The following is a 17,364-nucleotide window of genomic DNA, read 5'->3' on the forward strand; positions in this document are numbered from 1 at the left end:
TTAGACCTAGTTAGTGAATGTTAACTTCAGCTTGCTGACACCATCTTAGTTCAAAATGTTAGCATGACCAACGGACCAACACCGGCACCGCGAGAGAACAAGTCCCTTTGTTCAGTGAGTGGGTACAACTGGCTGACGGGGTCACTGGACAGGACCTGGGACCTTGCTTCTGATCCACAAGTCCCCAACTCTCCAAGGCGCCAGAAACATGACCAGGCGACACAAACTGGAACGGGCTCTCACATGGATGGCGTCCCAAACACACACAGCTCGGTCATTTTGTGAGTGAATGAACCTCAGATGAGGTTTCTGGCCGCTGTGCTCCAGGCTGGCGATGGACACTGACAGCATATGGCAATGCTTCAGGGTTTGAGTGCAAACACTAGCAGCCTTTCAGCAGGTCCATCCCAACTGCGAGCACATTCAGGCTCTCGTGAGGCTCTGGAGAATGTGGGCTATGAGCAATGCTCATCTGCTGCTTCAATTGCTTCTATAATTAGGGGCTTGTCATCAGACAATCGTCTCAAGGCTGAAGTCATTCTGTGTGACGACCACATGCGCTTGCTGATAGCGTGTGTGTGTGGCTCAAGAAAATAAATATAAATATATTTACATGTACATATAGCAGAGATTGATCACTTTTAATGATGACAGAATGTGTGCAAATTGGGGTTTTCTTCAAATTAACAAATCATATTCGCAGTAATGCAACGTGAATGTGGCAGAAGCGATCCTTAAATTCCACAGAAGGCTAGGATAAGTGCTAAAACATGTAAATGAATTCCTTTTGTCCTGGGGTGACAAATATTCACAATTTGAGGTTTTTGGATGAAATGCTTTGAATTCATTTTGGACTCAACTGTGGATTGGAAGATTTAAAAAAACAGTTTTTCCTTTCAATAAAAGCAGTTTGTAACTTCCCTGCCTTTGTTGCCACATTGACGTCTTTCTTGTTCGGCATTATTAATGTGTGTGGGAAGACGCAAGTAGCCGATGTGTTCATGTACGTGCACAAAACAGGGAGCCACACTTGTTACATTGCTGCAGAGCATAGCTACATGTAAAAACCTCCACAGCGTACCAGAGCTCAGAAAATGAAGTGAGCCTGACAGACCTCTGCGTTGCATTGTGGGTAATGTAAGCACCACGTTTATAAAAACGACGACATCGCTGGTTCTGCTGCGTGGATGTTGATCCTGTCTTTTAGACTATCCATCATGTGTGATGTAAATGAGGAGTAAATAGGCAACGTGTGTCTTTAAAACCACTTCAACTTTACTGCTACTTACTTTTCATTTAACAAATTTAGTTAGGTGGTAATCTGTGTTTTGAATTTCATTTTAATTGATTTTTGGAAGAGCAAACACAGTGTGAGTGATTATATAAGTAAGTATTACCCTCTCCACTCCATGGTGGGTTCATACAGCATTTACTTCATGGACTGTAGGTCTTGAATGTGTGTTCAGAGAGTGATGGAGTCATTACGGTCCACGCAGCTCCTCTACACAAACAATACAAATCACCGCCCACACGTTGCTTAAGTCGGCCTCAATTAGCTTTGTCTTGATGTGAAACACGAGCTCCTCAAAACCTCATTTATGTGGTGGATGTTTGTGCAGCTCATTAAAAAGTGAGTAAACCCACAGAGGAGCAGAGGGCAGCATCTGGATCCACTCCACAAGCAGCAGCAGGGATGTGGCGCTCTGGCCACTGTGGCTGAAGAGAAATGCTCAGTCCAGCGTAGCAGGGGGAGGAGCCTATGACGCAGGGTTCTCCTCTGAACAGCACTAAAAACGTTGCAGAGGGTCTGACCTGTGTTGGGTTCAGGACTCGCCTTCCACACCTTGTTTTCCGCTAATTGACACATTTGGTTGATGCCGTTGAAAATAAAAATGTTTGAAGTATCGTTGGCGTACAGTTTGACACAAATCATAATTTATTGAGCTTGACTGACCGAGCTCAGCAGTAGCTCGCCTTCTCGAATTTATGTTCTGTATGCGCGAATAACCAAAATAATGCCGCAAACCAAACCAGACATCCTGTACCGAACAGGGTCGGGAGGAACACGCTCGATTCCACTCCTAGACAGAGACATTTTGAATACCTTGCCATGGTTTAAAGCATTGCTTGTGTAAAAACATAGACCTGGTTGGTGCTAGAGGCCAAGCGGTCGCCAACGTCATTAAAGAGAAACTGCAACCACGCAAATAATCCAGCTGCCGTCTCGTGGTGATATTCCTTTGCACGTTTAATAAACCATCACTGGGTCCAAACTTCAGACAAATTTCTGAAGTCCATTTGGACCGAACCGATTTGTTTTGTTTCCTGTTCTGTTTGGCACCCTCCACTTCCTCTACTCTGTTTACTGATAATACAGCCAAGCATAGTCTATTGCACCAACCTCTGACCCAAATACACTGTAGCTTAGTTTCTCCAAACCACTTGATGGAAACGAGCCTAACTATTGGACCCATGCATATGTATTATCAATGTCCACGGTAGTTGTTGTGGGCAAAGTCTACAACCGCCGAAGCAAAAGCATTCATGAGCACCAAAGGAGTGAAGAAAACCAAGGACCGGGAAAACTGAGCTTTATTTAATTTAATACAATCTACTTTCATTTTCCAGCTCACCCATTACACATCCTAATAAATGTCTTCATTACAGCTAACCCCTATCCCTTCTTCTTTGTACACTCCATCCTTTCACCACACGGCATGTGCCCCGCCACCTCTTATTGTACCTCTCAGCCCCGCCTCTGTTGACATTCGCCCTTCATCTCTCTCATTTACCCCAACCAGCGCCACGGGCCTCAGCTGTTGGCCGTTAGTATTCCTGCTGCCAAGACCCGGGACCACAGGGAGTCCTGGCAGCCCTACAATCACACACACACACACACACACACACACACACACACACACACACACACACACACACACACACACACTTACTTCACCTTCCTCATCTGGCATCCCTGAGGCAAAGGCTGATTCTGTGTTCTGTGCATGTTTGTTGATGAGCTCCAGCGACAGACTAATAGACCAGGGACTTTCATTCTTGCTCATTTGGTATTTTGTCCATTATTTTCTCCCACTCTTTCCCCTTGCAGTAATGTTTCCAAACCAATACATGGTTTGCATTATTGATGAAGCTGCCATCTTCCCCCAGTCGGTCTGGGCAGAAGGATGGAGGGGTAAGGAGATGGATGGTAGAGGGGAGGGAAGGTCTGAGGTAGTTAGGAAACGGGTGGCAAATAGGAAGAGGGATGTGAAACTGGATAGATGGGTGAATGGATGGATGGATGGGTGGATGGATGGATGTTTGGGTGGGTGGATGCATGGATGGGTCGATGGATCAATGGATGGGTAGATAATTGGGTGGGTAGATGGATAGGTGGATGGATCAATGGGTAGGTTGATGTATAGGTGGATAAATGGGTGAATAGATGGGTGGATGGATGCGCGGATGGGTGGATGAATAGATGGATGGATGGGTGGATGCTGGTCGGACGGATAGGTGGATAGATGGGTGGATGTATTTGGATAGGTGGATGGAACAGAAGGCTGGATTGCCAGTTAGTCTGCCCCTCGTGATGGCAGACAGGCCACGTCGGCAGTGTTTACGGAGCATGGATCCAAGCCATATGGTGCCACTTCAGGAGGGGTTCCCAACACGACACGAAAAAGCGAGCATGTGCTCACTAACGTTCATGGTGATCCTCTCTTTGTTTTGATGTCTTGCATAACTGTGGGGATTCTGGCATGGCATGAAAGGCAAAGTGGATAAAAGGTCAAGGGGTCACTTTATTGTCAAGATTTTGTCATCTTGGCCAAAGTGTTGGACAGATGGCGAGACCAACAGATCATACGAACGGGCCAGACAGCACACAAAAAGGCCCTCAAAACGCAGGTTTTGATCCAAGAATCTCATTATTCTGGGATCAGACAACACAATATCCGTGTCCTTTGAGGCGCTCCGTCTTACTGCCAGGCCTCATAGACGCTGAGAACACGACGGTGGAAATGAACACAAGGGTTTTTGCCAGCTGAACTCAAAGAAACATTCAACGTATCCGTGGTTTTGCACAACCGTACATCACCGACATTCTTTTCCAGGCGACTGGGCGAAAAGTAATTGCTTATTTTACAGGACAAGAAAATAATTTAAAATGATGTATAGTAGATAACAAGAGATGACTAACGCATTAACACAGGAACACAGGATTAGAACAATGGATTTCATTGTGTCTTTAAAGGGTTAGCGATGGTGGGGGTGTGATAAAACGTCTGATGGATGACAAATTCACATTGTCTCATAATATGTATCAGTGGTGTAACGGACCATTATCGATCTGTGATCCGTGCTGATTAATTACACAGTCCAACGTTAATCATCACAGGGTGAAATATAGTTTTACTGACAGCCGTTATCCGCCTACACTCAGGAAATATGCGATCTGGACATTAATGCTTTTCTATTGCTACTGGTCTCGTAGGATGTTACAGCGTAAACAACCAATCCGTGTTTAAATGGACAGGAGAGGAGACTCTTATATACTGCTGTCATATACACATCATGATGCGTTCAGGTGTTATTATATACAATGTAGTTTTGCTGAGAAACTTAAATGCACAGTAGTTTGAAGGAGATGTTTTCACAGCAACATACTTTGATTTAGAGATGGAATTATGTCCTGATACAGAAGCTCTAGCAGCTTATAATACTTATTAAAACTACTACTGATATTATTTGTTTCAAACCATAAAACTATAATCGTGTATACCCTTATCATTTGAATTGTGTGTTTTCATGATGAAAAAATACACTGAGTTACTTTAACAAAGTAAAAGGATAATATTTAGAATGTTTGATGGTTTATAGCAGTTGAAGTTATTTTTGGGACGGTGGCAACAAATCATAGTGTGGAGGCTTGTAGACGAGCTGCTATCCAAACGACAAAGGGATCTGTATCTGGTAATGTGGATCACCACACAAACGTGATCAGAAATCTAAAGGTTATATTGTCTCCCTTTTTTTCTTTTGTGCTGATCCGATCTAAACCGTGAGTTTTACGATACGTTGCAACACAAGTATGTAACGTCATACACCTCAACCCTAATAAAACCTTAACCTTAAACCCAAACGACAACAATAAATGCCAATTTATTGATACAACACTGATAAGTAAGCTGCCTCTTCCGACATCATATCAGAAGTGTGGAGCAGAGCGGATACTCACTCTGATATGTAACAGGATAAAAGTCTACTCACCAAAGTCAGCAAGTTTGAGCTCTCCAGTGTCACTGATGAGCAGGTTCTGTGGTTTCAGGTCGCGGTGGAGGATGTACCTCTGGTGGATGTAGGACAGGCCTCTCAGTAACTGGAACAGGAACAGCTAGAAAACACAAGACAACAAAGGGAAATAAATATCTTTCCAGGAGTATATTGTCTGGTGACAGATCTCTATGTACAAACAAGATGCTGACGACAGCTCTGAGGACACGTTTTTTAGTTGTTTTTTTTATCAGAACACTAGATAATTCCCATGAGGACACTCCTTTAATAACTATCTGCTACATCTCCCTGTTGTGGCACATTACACTGGGCGCTGCAGAGGTCAGGGAGGTGTAGAAAATCCTAATTATCACCTGGGTGGAGCTGTGACTTCATTCTAGTGAGCGTGAAAACAGGCATGAAGCCCACGTTATATACAAAGAGTCTCTTCCACAAAGGCACACAAACACACAAAGATCAATACAGAGCCATCAGCGGAAAACTTCATTTCCTCCACTTGGACTAGTGAAGAGATAAAACAGATGGGACATCACAGCTGAACTACTGGGGACTCTCATAAGTAGGAGATTAAACCGTCTACTTCTGCTTCAAAATGGCCTCTTCAGTTGGATTATGGTGTGTAGCATCAATGGGTGTTACAGACGGGGGCAGCGGACATGTCGTTGTGACAGACTGAGCTGACATCAAGCCGCTGTCTCCATTTTCACTTTCTGTGACGGGCGGCGCATCGATTGCACAGAGCATGACAGGACTGCTGACCGCAGGAGGAGTTTGAATCAGTGACCTTTGACCCAGAGGGGTGGAAGAAACACATATCTCACCGAATGATGTGTGTTTCTGGGTCCCTGGTGTGCGATCAAGCACAGCGTCTCATCTATTGATGATGTTATTTGGTTTGACGTATCGGTTTCTGTTTCACTCAATGCAGTCGCAAATAAAAAGTTTCCTTTAAGAGTATTTATGAAAGACATTTTCCTGAGGTACAGCATCGGTAATCGACGATAAATAAATAAATATACTGAAAAACCTGCTAGTGCTCTTTGAAAAAGTCTTATTTGAATGATGTAATAATCACAAGTTGTGTCTGGAAACTGGATCAAATGGCTCTGTGCAGGAGAAGAGAGATGACTTGTCGCTGCTCTGAGAGTTGTATCCTCTTTCAGCTCATTGTTTTGGTTTTCCAGCAGCGGCAGGCAGCGGTTTCCAGGGGAAGGTCTCTGATGAACTCTCATGAAAGGCCGACCTGCTCACTAAACAGCAGACACCGTCAGGGACCGTGCACTGTGCACATAGCGGAGAGCTTAGCGGCTAACGATACGGAGCTAAAAGGAGAATAAGTACTTATAGATAAATACATACTGTACATAAAAAAAGATTGCTAATGTTGTTCAGTTTGTTCAACTGGTGCACCTGTGAGAAATGTTGTTCATCCAACCAAACTGAAATGTTAAACAAGAACATTAATTACATTTTTGTAAGTGAATTGACCCACACAACACAATGGGTTTCACTTCACTGCAAAGTGATTCAAGAGAATATGCTCAAATGTTTAATTTAATTCAAGGTTTATTTATCCAGGAAAGCCTCATTAAGATTAAAATTTCCTTTTCAAGAGTGTCCTGGCCTTACTTTTTCATTTATTTAATTTAAGGTTTATTTAACCTTATGTGCTTTTAACAGAAGTGAAAAAAACAATTAGTTTGTCTGTAAAACAGTTCAAGGAATTGAAAGAAAGCAGCTGGATCACAAAGATAACGGAACAAATTCTTTCACAAAAACAAATTCATTAAAATGCACGAAATCCCTTTTGCTGACGCGTCACGTGAGGACAGATTAAATTGCGTTTCAAATTTACATTTTTAAAGCCAATTACCCTTCAGCTGAGCGTAAGCACATCTCCTCCACCGGCCTCCGGCGCTCATGAACCCAAACCGCATGCACAAAACAAGTTGAGCAGTAAATATATGCATCCTGCGTGAAGTGAGTCTGCTGCTGTCGGTTTGAGCTTTTGAAAAACTGAAGATCAACAAAATCCTAATATATCCAAAGTCGGAGCGACATCAAACTTGTTTTGTTTTCCTTCTGAGATCCGGCAGGTCTTTCCACCACCTTGCAAACGTGTCAATCAACAAATAATGAGGCGTGCACGCACCCGCGTTCAATTTTTTTTCCCCTCCAATTCCAGCATTCCTCCCTCATTGCTCTGCTCACACTGATACTATGGTGCCGGCCAATTAAGCTGATTGAAGCACCGTGGAGCCCAATCAGGGACGGGCCCTGTCTGGCATCTGGAGTCACCGGGTCAACAGTTTACTATTCCTGCTCTCGGCGGGTGAGAGATGAACTGCGGAGCAGAAAATTAGCATGGGAAATGTGTGCTTACTCATGTATATCAAATGGAGTTCTGAAAAGCCCTCGCCTTGTTAGGAGCGCAACTGCATGATAATAAAACCCCAAAATAGAGAAAAATCGCTCTTTCATTCTCTTCAGTCAGCTCTTTAATTTAAACATCAAACCTTTCTCAGAAGAGGTTTTTTATTGTTCTGCTTGGATTGGAACGGCACATTTGCATTCTAATATTTGAGAAAAAAATAAAGTGTTGAGAGTTGTTTAAGGAGGCCAATCAGACGCACTCTTCTGACTATAATAATAATAATCAGTCAGCATGAACTACGTAGATTCCTACTCAGACAGGCTGAGCATGGTCAGTGGAGGACATTTGGCTCGTTCACACTTTAGACATCTGCTGGTCAGACAAGCTCACCCGACTGTAATAAGTGACTATGAGTCGTCCATCTGGGCCATCGCATTGAGAGGAGTCCTGCTGTTAGAGATGTGACCGCACCGATCCACCACCGGAGCAAGCGCGAAGATAACGACGGAACAAAGAGAGGAGGAGAAGAAAACGGGGCAACGCAACGGGTGCAAAGGTCACCTGTAACTTCTACGTTAGCCGGGAGGAAAGAGCGATTCCAAAAGGACCTCAGCGTGTCGCTCACTTAACACAACTGATAATATAAATCCTTATATTCTGTAGATATTCTTCACTAGTTTTACGTCTATGAGAGTCCAGTTCACGCGAGGTCAGTATAACAAAGTTCAGTTTCTGTGAGAAACGTCCTCTAGGTTGGATTCGCACTTCAACACACCTGTTGAAGTCATCATCATCATTGACATTGGAGAAGCAGACTGGTCGTTAAATGTCTGTGAGAAAAGATGAGAACACAATTCTCCTCCTCTTGGACAAGTTAGAGCCAATTAAATGTTAGATGTTTATGAAGGAAAACCGTGTGTTAAAGAGCAAAACCTCCGGCTGTTCGGAGTGTTTTTTCGACAGTCAACCTGCGTGTTGCTGTTCTACTTCCTGCTATCGCCATTGCGGCGCTTGTTACTTTACTTGTAATCAATTAGAAAATGAATTAAGAGAACGAGAGAAGTCGTCAAACTGAATTCTCCCGGAGGCGACACCAGGCATCCAGTAATTATTACACGCTAACACAACGCACTATGTAATGTTACAACGTCAAGTTTATAGTGTGCTCTACTTATGGAACGTAGACCACATAGTTATGTTAAAAACATGCACTTATCTTAACCTAAACCACAATCTATTCCAAAACTTAACTAACCATATTAACCTGGTAGTTTCCTGTGAAAAGAGACGTGGACGTGAACGTGTCTGTATTGCACTGGTCTGATATAACTAAGGGAAATCTTTTGCATCAATTACAGCACTATTGCCGCTGCAGGGACGGCCGCAAATGAATTCAGACATGAGGATTCATCGATTCGCAGGGTTATGACGGGGACACGGCTCGTAAATAATTCAAGCTCTTCTCGATAAGTTTGTGATGTCTGATGTCAGTAAATACGACAGTGCTCATGAATATATTTCGCAGTTGCCATGGGGAAGAAGAACACCTCTGGGTCGCATCACAGGTTTTCTGTTAGAGACGCGTCTCCGAGTCTCAAGGTCCTCAACTGTTTCAGCCGGCTGATTGGCAATCCTGAAGAAGAGTAACATCATCTGTGTAAAATCAGCGGGGTGGCCCATTAATGTCTCAGTTCACCTTGTCATTAGCTGCATAGCAACTGGATTTTAAGAGCAGTGATTGGATGTTTCCTACTGCAATGCGCTCTGGGACTTGGCTTCCCTCACAAAATATACATACTTGTACTTTTGACTTGTTGTACTATTCAGTTTTAATTCATTGTTCGTACTCAAGCAGGAGAATTAATGCTCATATAACTGTTAAAAAAGCTCCAGCGACCTTACTTCACCTGTGGCATATTCTCTGAAGGGAAAAATAACCCGACACAGTAAATCTAGCTGATAACACACATTATGATTCAGAGTGTATGAGCCTTTCAATGAAGATTAAAGCCCTGCAGGATCTTGTGTGTGTGTGTGTGTGTGTGTGTGTGTGTATGTGTGTGTGTGTGTGTGTGTGTGTTAATTATGATGCATTATTAGTTTATAACTGCAGGATAAATGAACCGTGTGATGGTAGTTAAATCAAGCATTATTCTAATCTATCACCTGAGGAGTGACCCGACTGCACAAACAACAATCCATCATCAGCAAACCAATAAACACGCACGCCATCTTTCTAATGATGAAGCACTGGATCCAGATAAGGGATAAAGAAAAGTGTGGATTGGATTGGCTCTGAGGTGTCTATCCGTGGAATGCAGTGGAGTTTGGCTCCTTTGTCTGATATTGAATGTGCAGCAGAGGAATGAGGCGATGCATCACAGTGACAGCGGCACGGTGGGGTTCACCAGGACAAACACAAAAACAAAGCCGAGCGGCAGAGAACACAGGAAGAGAAGACGGGGGCTGCGTTTTAATGGGATGTTAATATGAAACACACCGACTCATGAGCTTCAAAGAAGACTGACTGATCTGGGACAAAACAGAAGTTCTACTAGTGGCAATACAGAAAGGTACACAGAGAGAACACACTTACTAAAGTGTTTCAATTCTAAGAGCCCTATCAGTAATGCATGTGTGTATTCACGCAACACAAGCAACACAAGCATGCTCAGGACACTTGATGACGCTCTGCACACGAGGCTTTGATCATTCATGTTTCCTCAATAGGAAAATGTCCTGATGATGAAGAAAATGTCAACAGATCAACGGATATGAGATTTAGTCTTGTTAACAATTATTATTATGATAAGTGGTAAATAGCATTTGTCGTCTACTGACCAATCACAGCGCTTCACACACACACACACACGGATACTTGTAATCGCAGCCCCGTGAGGACCTTGTCTAGGAGGTGTCGCGTGGGGACACGCACCCGCACACACACACACACACGTACACACTCACACATCCATCCAGAGGCTCCATTACAAGGTGCGTCTGCCCATCACAATCTAAACTGACGCACATTCTCACATCGATGATACAACAGTGCCCAACCCCCCAGTATCTCGCCCAAGGAGCGAGCATCGAACTGACGACCTTCTGCTTAGTGGGCGACGCGCTTGGTCGACCTCAGATACGCAAAGCAGACATATTTGATCCGCAAGTTTTCTCTTTTGGAGGTTGCATCAAACTTTGACTTTTTGTTCATGAATCTACTGTAAATACCAATGCAGACAAAAGGCTCATGTATTCCCAATAAACATGACGTTGTGTTGGTATTGACATGAGTTGCTTTAACTTTGTTGGTCCAAATGCACTAATGGGAGAAAATGGCATCTGCCTTAAAGGAAATAAAACAGTCGAACAAACAACTGGCAGCATACAGGCCTGCGTCTGCACAGCACGTATTAAACTCAGTTGGCTTCTCAGGGAACAAGCTGAAAAACGGTTCAACTTGCTGACACTGCTGTCTTTATTCCAGTCGGACACAGAGTGGGGGAGGGAGAGCGGTGGAGGGCGGGATCTATTTGTTAAAGTTAAGGGAAAGATAGCAAACATCATTAAATAGAAGCAACATTGACTGCTGCTGGGAAACACGTCAAAGCCTCACGCTGAGCACGCCGCAGCATCGACCCTGACCTCCCTGCTACATCATGCTACTTCCACATAACGGTCCTAATGTGCAGAGACGAGAGGTGTTTGTCAGGTAAAACGAGGTCACTTTAGGCATTGGGACATTTAGCATGTTGAGTTGTTGTGATGGCGGTCTTGAACCGACCAACCGAGAGATGGGTCAACATCAGCATCCGCCCTGGCCTGCTGAAATGAAAATACCCTATTTGAGTTCAAGCTGCATCAATAATATACTTTATGTTCAGCCCATCCCGGCACAGATGAATCCAACATGGCCAATGACTCCAAACAGAAAGCCGTTGGCTTCGTTGACAGATCTCCAAAGTGTGTTTTGCTGAAATGGATAAAAGTGGCGAAATCAGTGAGGGAGAGCTAAGATGAAGGCGTGTTAAATGGAGTGAAAACGGTCTGCCATCTGCCTGCAGGCGTGGAAAGAGCCCTCATCTTTTCCACTAAGCATCTGTACAGTGATGTCCTTAATGGGCTGAATCAAGAGGAAGCATCAACCTGCACTGTGGCACTGGCCACAAAGGACTCCTAAGTTCCAGTTATGCCCAGAATTGTCTTTGGCTGATGTTTTAATGAGCAGCTGGGTAGTTCTGCTTCTGCAGGGCCTCTTTGTGTAACTATAGGACAACAGAAACACCTCGAGAGAGACAAATGGACATAGAGACATGTTGGAGGGCTGGATTTATTTCATGCTTGTTGGCAATATATATATATATATATATATATATATATATATATATATATATATATATATATATATATATATATATATATATATATATATGTCAGTCTGGCAGTCAGTCCGTACTTCTCTTTAGGCCTTACATTGATTGTGGAAACCACAGCCTTCAGTTCCTTCTGCATGACCGTTTACCAGAAGGAACTGGAAATCACTAAAAGGAAATGAGGTATCCTACAGAAGCTGAGGCGACACAACGCCCCCCCTCAGATGCTGCTCTGCATCCTGCAGCTGCTCCTCTATATATACTAAAATGAGCGTAGTTTCCTGATGAGCAACCTACTGTGTAAACGTGTTGATGAAAATATTGTCCAGAGGAGTGCATCTACATCCTGCAGTGCTGTTTGGTGTGGATCCTAAATACAAACACCTGGAACATGTAACCTGGCCCTGCCATCATTTTCTATTGGGTCGAAATGTGCTTTTGGATTGAGGTGGACTCCCAAATGTTGTACAGAGCTTTCTACACAGAGCATGTGTATGCTGGTGCTCACTCCTATATTGACATACAGCGCTCTATATTAAGTATTACAGACATATAGAGTGCCTTGTCTTGTCTGTTGAGGTGCAGATATACGAGCCCGGACCAATCACCACGTGTCAGATGCTGGCAGAGATGCTCCCGTCTCTGATACTGACATGCCACTATGATGTGCTATCAGCAGCTTCCCTTGTAATGTAATTGTGAGAGCTGTGACTTGGCGCGTGAACTCAGCCCGTGTGTGTGTGTGTGTGTGTGTGTGTGTGTGTGTGTGTGTGTCAGCCACCCATCGATCTATGGAGATGTCACTGAGACACGGCCATCCAGCTGACTGCATATAATCTAATATGAAGAGCACTTCAGAGCAGTCGGGATGAGGTCATACTCACTTGCGTTCAATTACAGCAGCGCTGCTAACAAACTGCAGTTTGAGGACATGGAGCGAGGAGACTTAATGGTGCTGCACAACAAGATGGGTTCCAATGGATTTTACTCTGGATCCTCGAGTTCAGACAGAAACTTTAGAGCATTTTCAATTTCAAACGGTAAAAACACACACACAGACACACACGCACACACACACACACACACACATCCCTCTCTGGTCCTTGACCAGTAATTACATCAGTGAGAGTCTGAGTGTGTGTCTCTACATGTTAATTTGATTTAGCACCAGTGCAGGCACTAATAGCTGCTAAGTTTCTGATGAGTAAATAGGAGGATGGAGTGACTGCACACTCCTCACAGTCATAAAACGCACTAATAACAGACATTAACCTTGTTCATGGTGCTTGTGTTCGGGTCAGAAAATCACTGAAACACCCATAAACACCGTGACACTCGATCTCAGTCTCAACAGCGACGGTAAGAGCATTTCAAAAAAAGAAAAGTACATTTTGGAAACCACACTCATTCACGTTCAAAGTGAGAGGAGCAATTTGTTATGGATCTCGTGTCTGTGGAAAACTTAAAAACAATCTCTGAAGCTCATTAACGTGCATGAATCTCTTTTGACGGATCTGAACGGTAACGCGTGGTGTTGTGTTGGCGCTGCACGACGACGGGGCGCGATGCAGCCAATCAGCACAGGTTTGGAGTTTTGCTCTTTGCACAGGCGCCGCAATACCAAACCTGGCAACCTCACTCTGATCACAACATTGGCACCCTGACGTTACTGTGCACACAGACGCTTCAGACACCAAACTCCAAGTGGTACATGTGTTCATGTTTCAATGTTGTGAGCAGTTTCTCACTTAAACCAGCGAGGATAAATAATACATTTGCTCTCCACTTAAAGCAGAGACTGGTATCAGTAATGTCATTTCACCTTTGTAAAGGAAAACAGCGTCGTCAAGTTCATTATAGGGAACTGGAAAGATGACATACTTATGTCCACAGTGTTTTTGATGATATATTTGGCAAAACAAAAATATTTCCTTACAGTGAAAATGTAATTTGATACCTTACAGGAGTCAATTTGACCCATTGCATGAACATTAACAATGTTGTATCAAACAATACATTACGTCTGTATGGATATTGGGACAAAAAAGGTGAATGTATGTCGTGATGATATATATATCATTTAATACATATATCATTTTATTTAACGTAAATGAGTGGACCGGCTCGTGACATCCGCAGGATTAAAACAATATATATCTTGTCAGAGCATTTGATTTATCGTTTGCTGTCCGGATGTAAAGAGAATAACAAAATAATGTAACCGCTTACTAAATGCATTACCCGCCGTGGCTTTCACGCTCCAGCTCTTTCTGGACGTCACCAAAAGAGAAGCGGTGGCGTTCTCAGCGCGGCGGCGGCGGCTTATTAAAACCATTGTCTTCACGCCGAGTGGTTCCTGTGCAGCCTCCGTTAACATGGCTGCACGGGAACCGGGGCCACGAGCCTTATCAGCAGATTAGAAAGCACAGCTCAGTCGTCTCACCAATAAGCAACAAAGTCAGCGGGCGCCGAGCAACACCTCGAAATAATCCTTAATTATTCATTTGAATCCCGACGAGGCGGCTGTCAGCAGGAGCGTGGTGCTTATGTAAATCCTCTGTGGCAAAAGGTACGAGCTGTTACATAACAGATGCAGCCTGAACTGTCACCTTCCTGCAGGAGGGAACATCCCAACACCCCCGCTACATCATCATCATCATCATCATCATCATCACACGGCCTCATTCACTCAGTCATCTTGTCTTCGTACTGTTCCTTTATGTGACTGCTAAAGGGGGAATATCACAGTGTTCACTGGGTCCTGGGAGAGGAGAGGACCGGACCATCTCACATGTCAACGGCCTCACAGGGTTCTGCGTCAGGGACAGGAAGCAAGATGGCAGCGTCCAATGAGTGCTTCCTGTCTGTATCTCAAACTAGTCAGGTTTAAAGTTTAAACTGCTAAGAACCAAATGATCTTACAACCATAACAAATCACATATTTTAATGGTGGTTTTCTACTGAAATACGTCCGTAAATCAGACATTTTCTAAACGATGAACACATGTTTATTTATATTTCATGACTTAACTCACACCAGTGGATACAGTGGTGCTTTACACTGCATACACATGTTCTATCAGTCTTATCTTCACCTCTCAGATTATCATGGTTTTCTGAAGTAGCTCCAGAAAACAATGTTTCACGCCTCCTGATTTTATTATTCTGTGTGCATAACCAACAGGATGCATTATAAGACAGTTGTATCATTAGAAAGTCACTTTAGAACAGTTCATTACACTATTTCCCTTCCTGGGACCTTTTGACCCCCCGACCATTACAATGGTAAAAAAAATATCGTGCCTAAAAGCTACACATCTTTTAAACAATATTTGGACATGTATACATAAAATACTTTAAGCATACTTCAAAGAGAAATGATGTTCCTAACCAAGATGATTAAATGTGCCATACGCCACTCAGCAGTCCGCTGTAGACGATGTGGAACACGGAGATGGATTTATACATCTCACCTAGTAGGTTTGTGGGTGGAGCCAAATGACATCAATCACACATGTCAGACGTCCGAGAAAAGGCACGTCCGATGGAAAAGGGTTAGAGATCTGAACGGGTTCATCTTTGTGGAGCCAGGCCTCAACTAATGGATTATTATCTGTTCCATTATGTCCTTTAATATTTTAATGAGCGGTCTACTTTGACTAAAAATGGCCTCGTGGTTAATGTTTAAAATGTCCAGACTGGTGTTTCAGTGTGACATTATACAATAAAACAGACCCAGTAGATTACTTACATTGGGACTTTTAAGAATTTTGGAGAAATCTACACACGCAAATCGATAAAATAGTCAAATAAACACTGAAATAAATGTGTGTTTTAGATACGTCTGAAAGAAGACAAGTTGTGGAAGCTAAACAGCCAGAAACTCTCATGATGAAAAACAATATCTTTGTCTTGCAGCTTGAATATGTGCTTGAATATATGCCCACTCAGCTCAGTACTGTGATGTTTAATCAGCCCCTGCGTCTCATTGCTGGCTTTGCACATGACGCCCCTGCTGGACTGGTTTCTTTGCCTCACTAAGAGCTCTGCGTTTGACCTTTGAAATGTATGCTTATAATAATGTGTTTTGTCCTGCTTGCTTTTCATCACATCCCCACAGTCACACATGCTCACAGTATAAACGCTGTGAAGACTTTGTTCTGGTCTCAGGCACTGAAGACAAACCAATGCACCGGGTAGTAGATAGCCAATAAGAAAGGAGCCATGAAAGTCAGCTGGAATGACTGGACGTCTGGACCAGGAGGAACCACACATTTGGTTCTGAGGTGAACTCATTGTCCCACGCTGAGCTGTGAGCAGCTATTTTCTCCTCAAAGATTCTTTTACTGACTCATTTTTCAGGCCGAAGAGATCAAGCTATCTGATATTACACAGACAAACTAAAACACAACCTCATTTTGTGCAACCCTGCAATGTAATCTTGCCCCGCAGGTTGAACTGGACTACAGGAGACCAGTTCAGAGGGACTGCGAAGATATTAGGTCACAATATGTCTCCGGGTGGCTTCAAGGTTACACGGCTGCTTGTTTCTTGTTGTCGTAAACAGTGTGCTCATTAAACTACAGGCATTGGGAGCAGAATAATAAGGCGTACTGTACCTTCACGTTGTCTGGAAGGAGACCCCCGGGGTGTCTGTCCATGTACTGACACAGGTCTGTGTGCTGTGAAGTACAAGCAAGGAAACATTAATACCACATCATGAATAAGTCTGGAGGCGTGGGACAGATACGAGTGAGAACACAGAACGTTACTGTGGCTGGATGTCACATAATCCATAATTGGACATCTCTGGGGAATATTTGCAGAAATCCACTGCTTTTTGCAGACAGCTGTGTCACATCATTTTGTCTTTATCCGCCACATGCTGCCTCACACATTTGTTCACTCCTGGTTTGAACACAATTTAGTATTTCTTCCTGTTTTTCGCTGGTAGCGCTGGAAACAGTGAGGGATATTTCGGAACATTCAGCGGCCACGCGTTGGCGATGGGATGGTTTTAGTGGCGTGACTCTCAGTCAGAAGAGCAGACAAAGGTCCACACAGAGAGTTGAGATTTATAAATAGCCCCTCATTCAGATTGAACCAACAGGACCTCCTCTCTGTCTGCTAGTAGCTAGCTAACTATCTAGTTCTTACCAAATAGGGGTTCTTGATCATTTAAATAGCCTGTTGTTAAACATGCAGTGCAGACTCACGTCAACCACTTATTTGGATAAACCAATCACACTGTTGGGAATATAAACGGAGGACTTCTACCAAATCCCCCCTTCATATTTCACTGGTTTCATCTAGAACAGACCC

The 17,364-nt window shown here is 43.5% G+C and overlaps 1 protein-coding gene across 4 annotated transcripts in view; it reads right to left on the reverse strand.

The window, feature by feature from the left end:
* cdk14 (cyclin dependent kinase 14) overlaps nucleotides 1-17,364 on the reverse strand; it is a 177,239-nt gene that overhangs the window by 88,919 nt on the left and 70,956 nt on the right. For all 4 annotated transcript variants that reach the window (XM_068569451.1, XM_068569452.1, XM_068569453.1 and 1 more), the window contains 2 exons: nucleotides 16,662-16,724; nucleotides 5,272-5,395 (listed from right to left, as the gene is read on the reverse strand). In XM_068569451.1, coding sequence (XP_068425552.1) covers nucleotides 5,272-5,395; nucleotides 16,662-16,724 — 187 coding nt within the window. The remainder of the gene's footprint in view (nucleotides 1-5,271; nucleotides 5,396-16,661; nucleotides 16,725-17,364) is intronic.

This window comes from Clinocottus analis, unplaced genomic scaffold (genome assembly GCF_023055335.1).
Source record: "Clinocottus analis isolate CAN_PGR_092001 unplaced genomic scaffold, fCliAna1.0.p SCAF_9, whole genome shotgun sequence".
In the NCBI taxonomy this organism is placed as follows: domain Eukaryota; kingdom Metazoa; phylum Chordata; class Actinopteri; order Perciformes; family Cottidae; genus Clinocottus; species Clinocottus analis.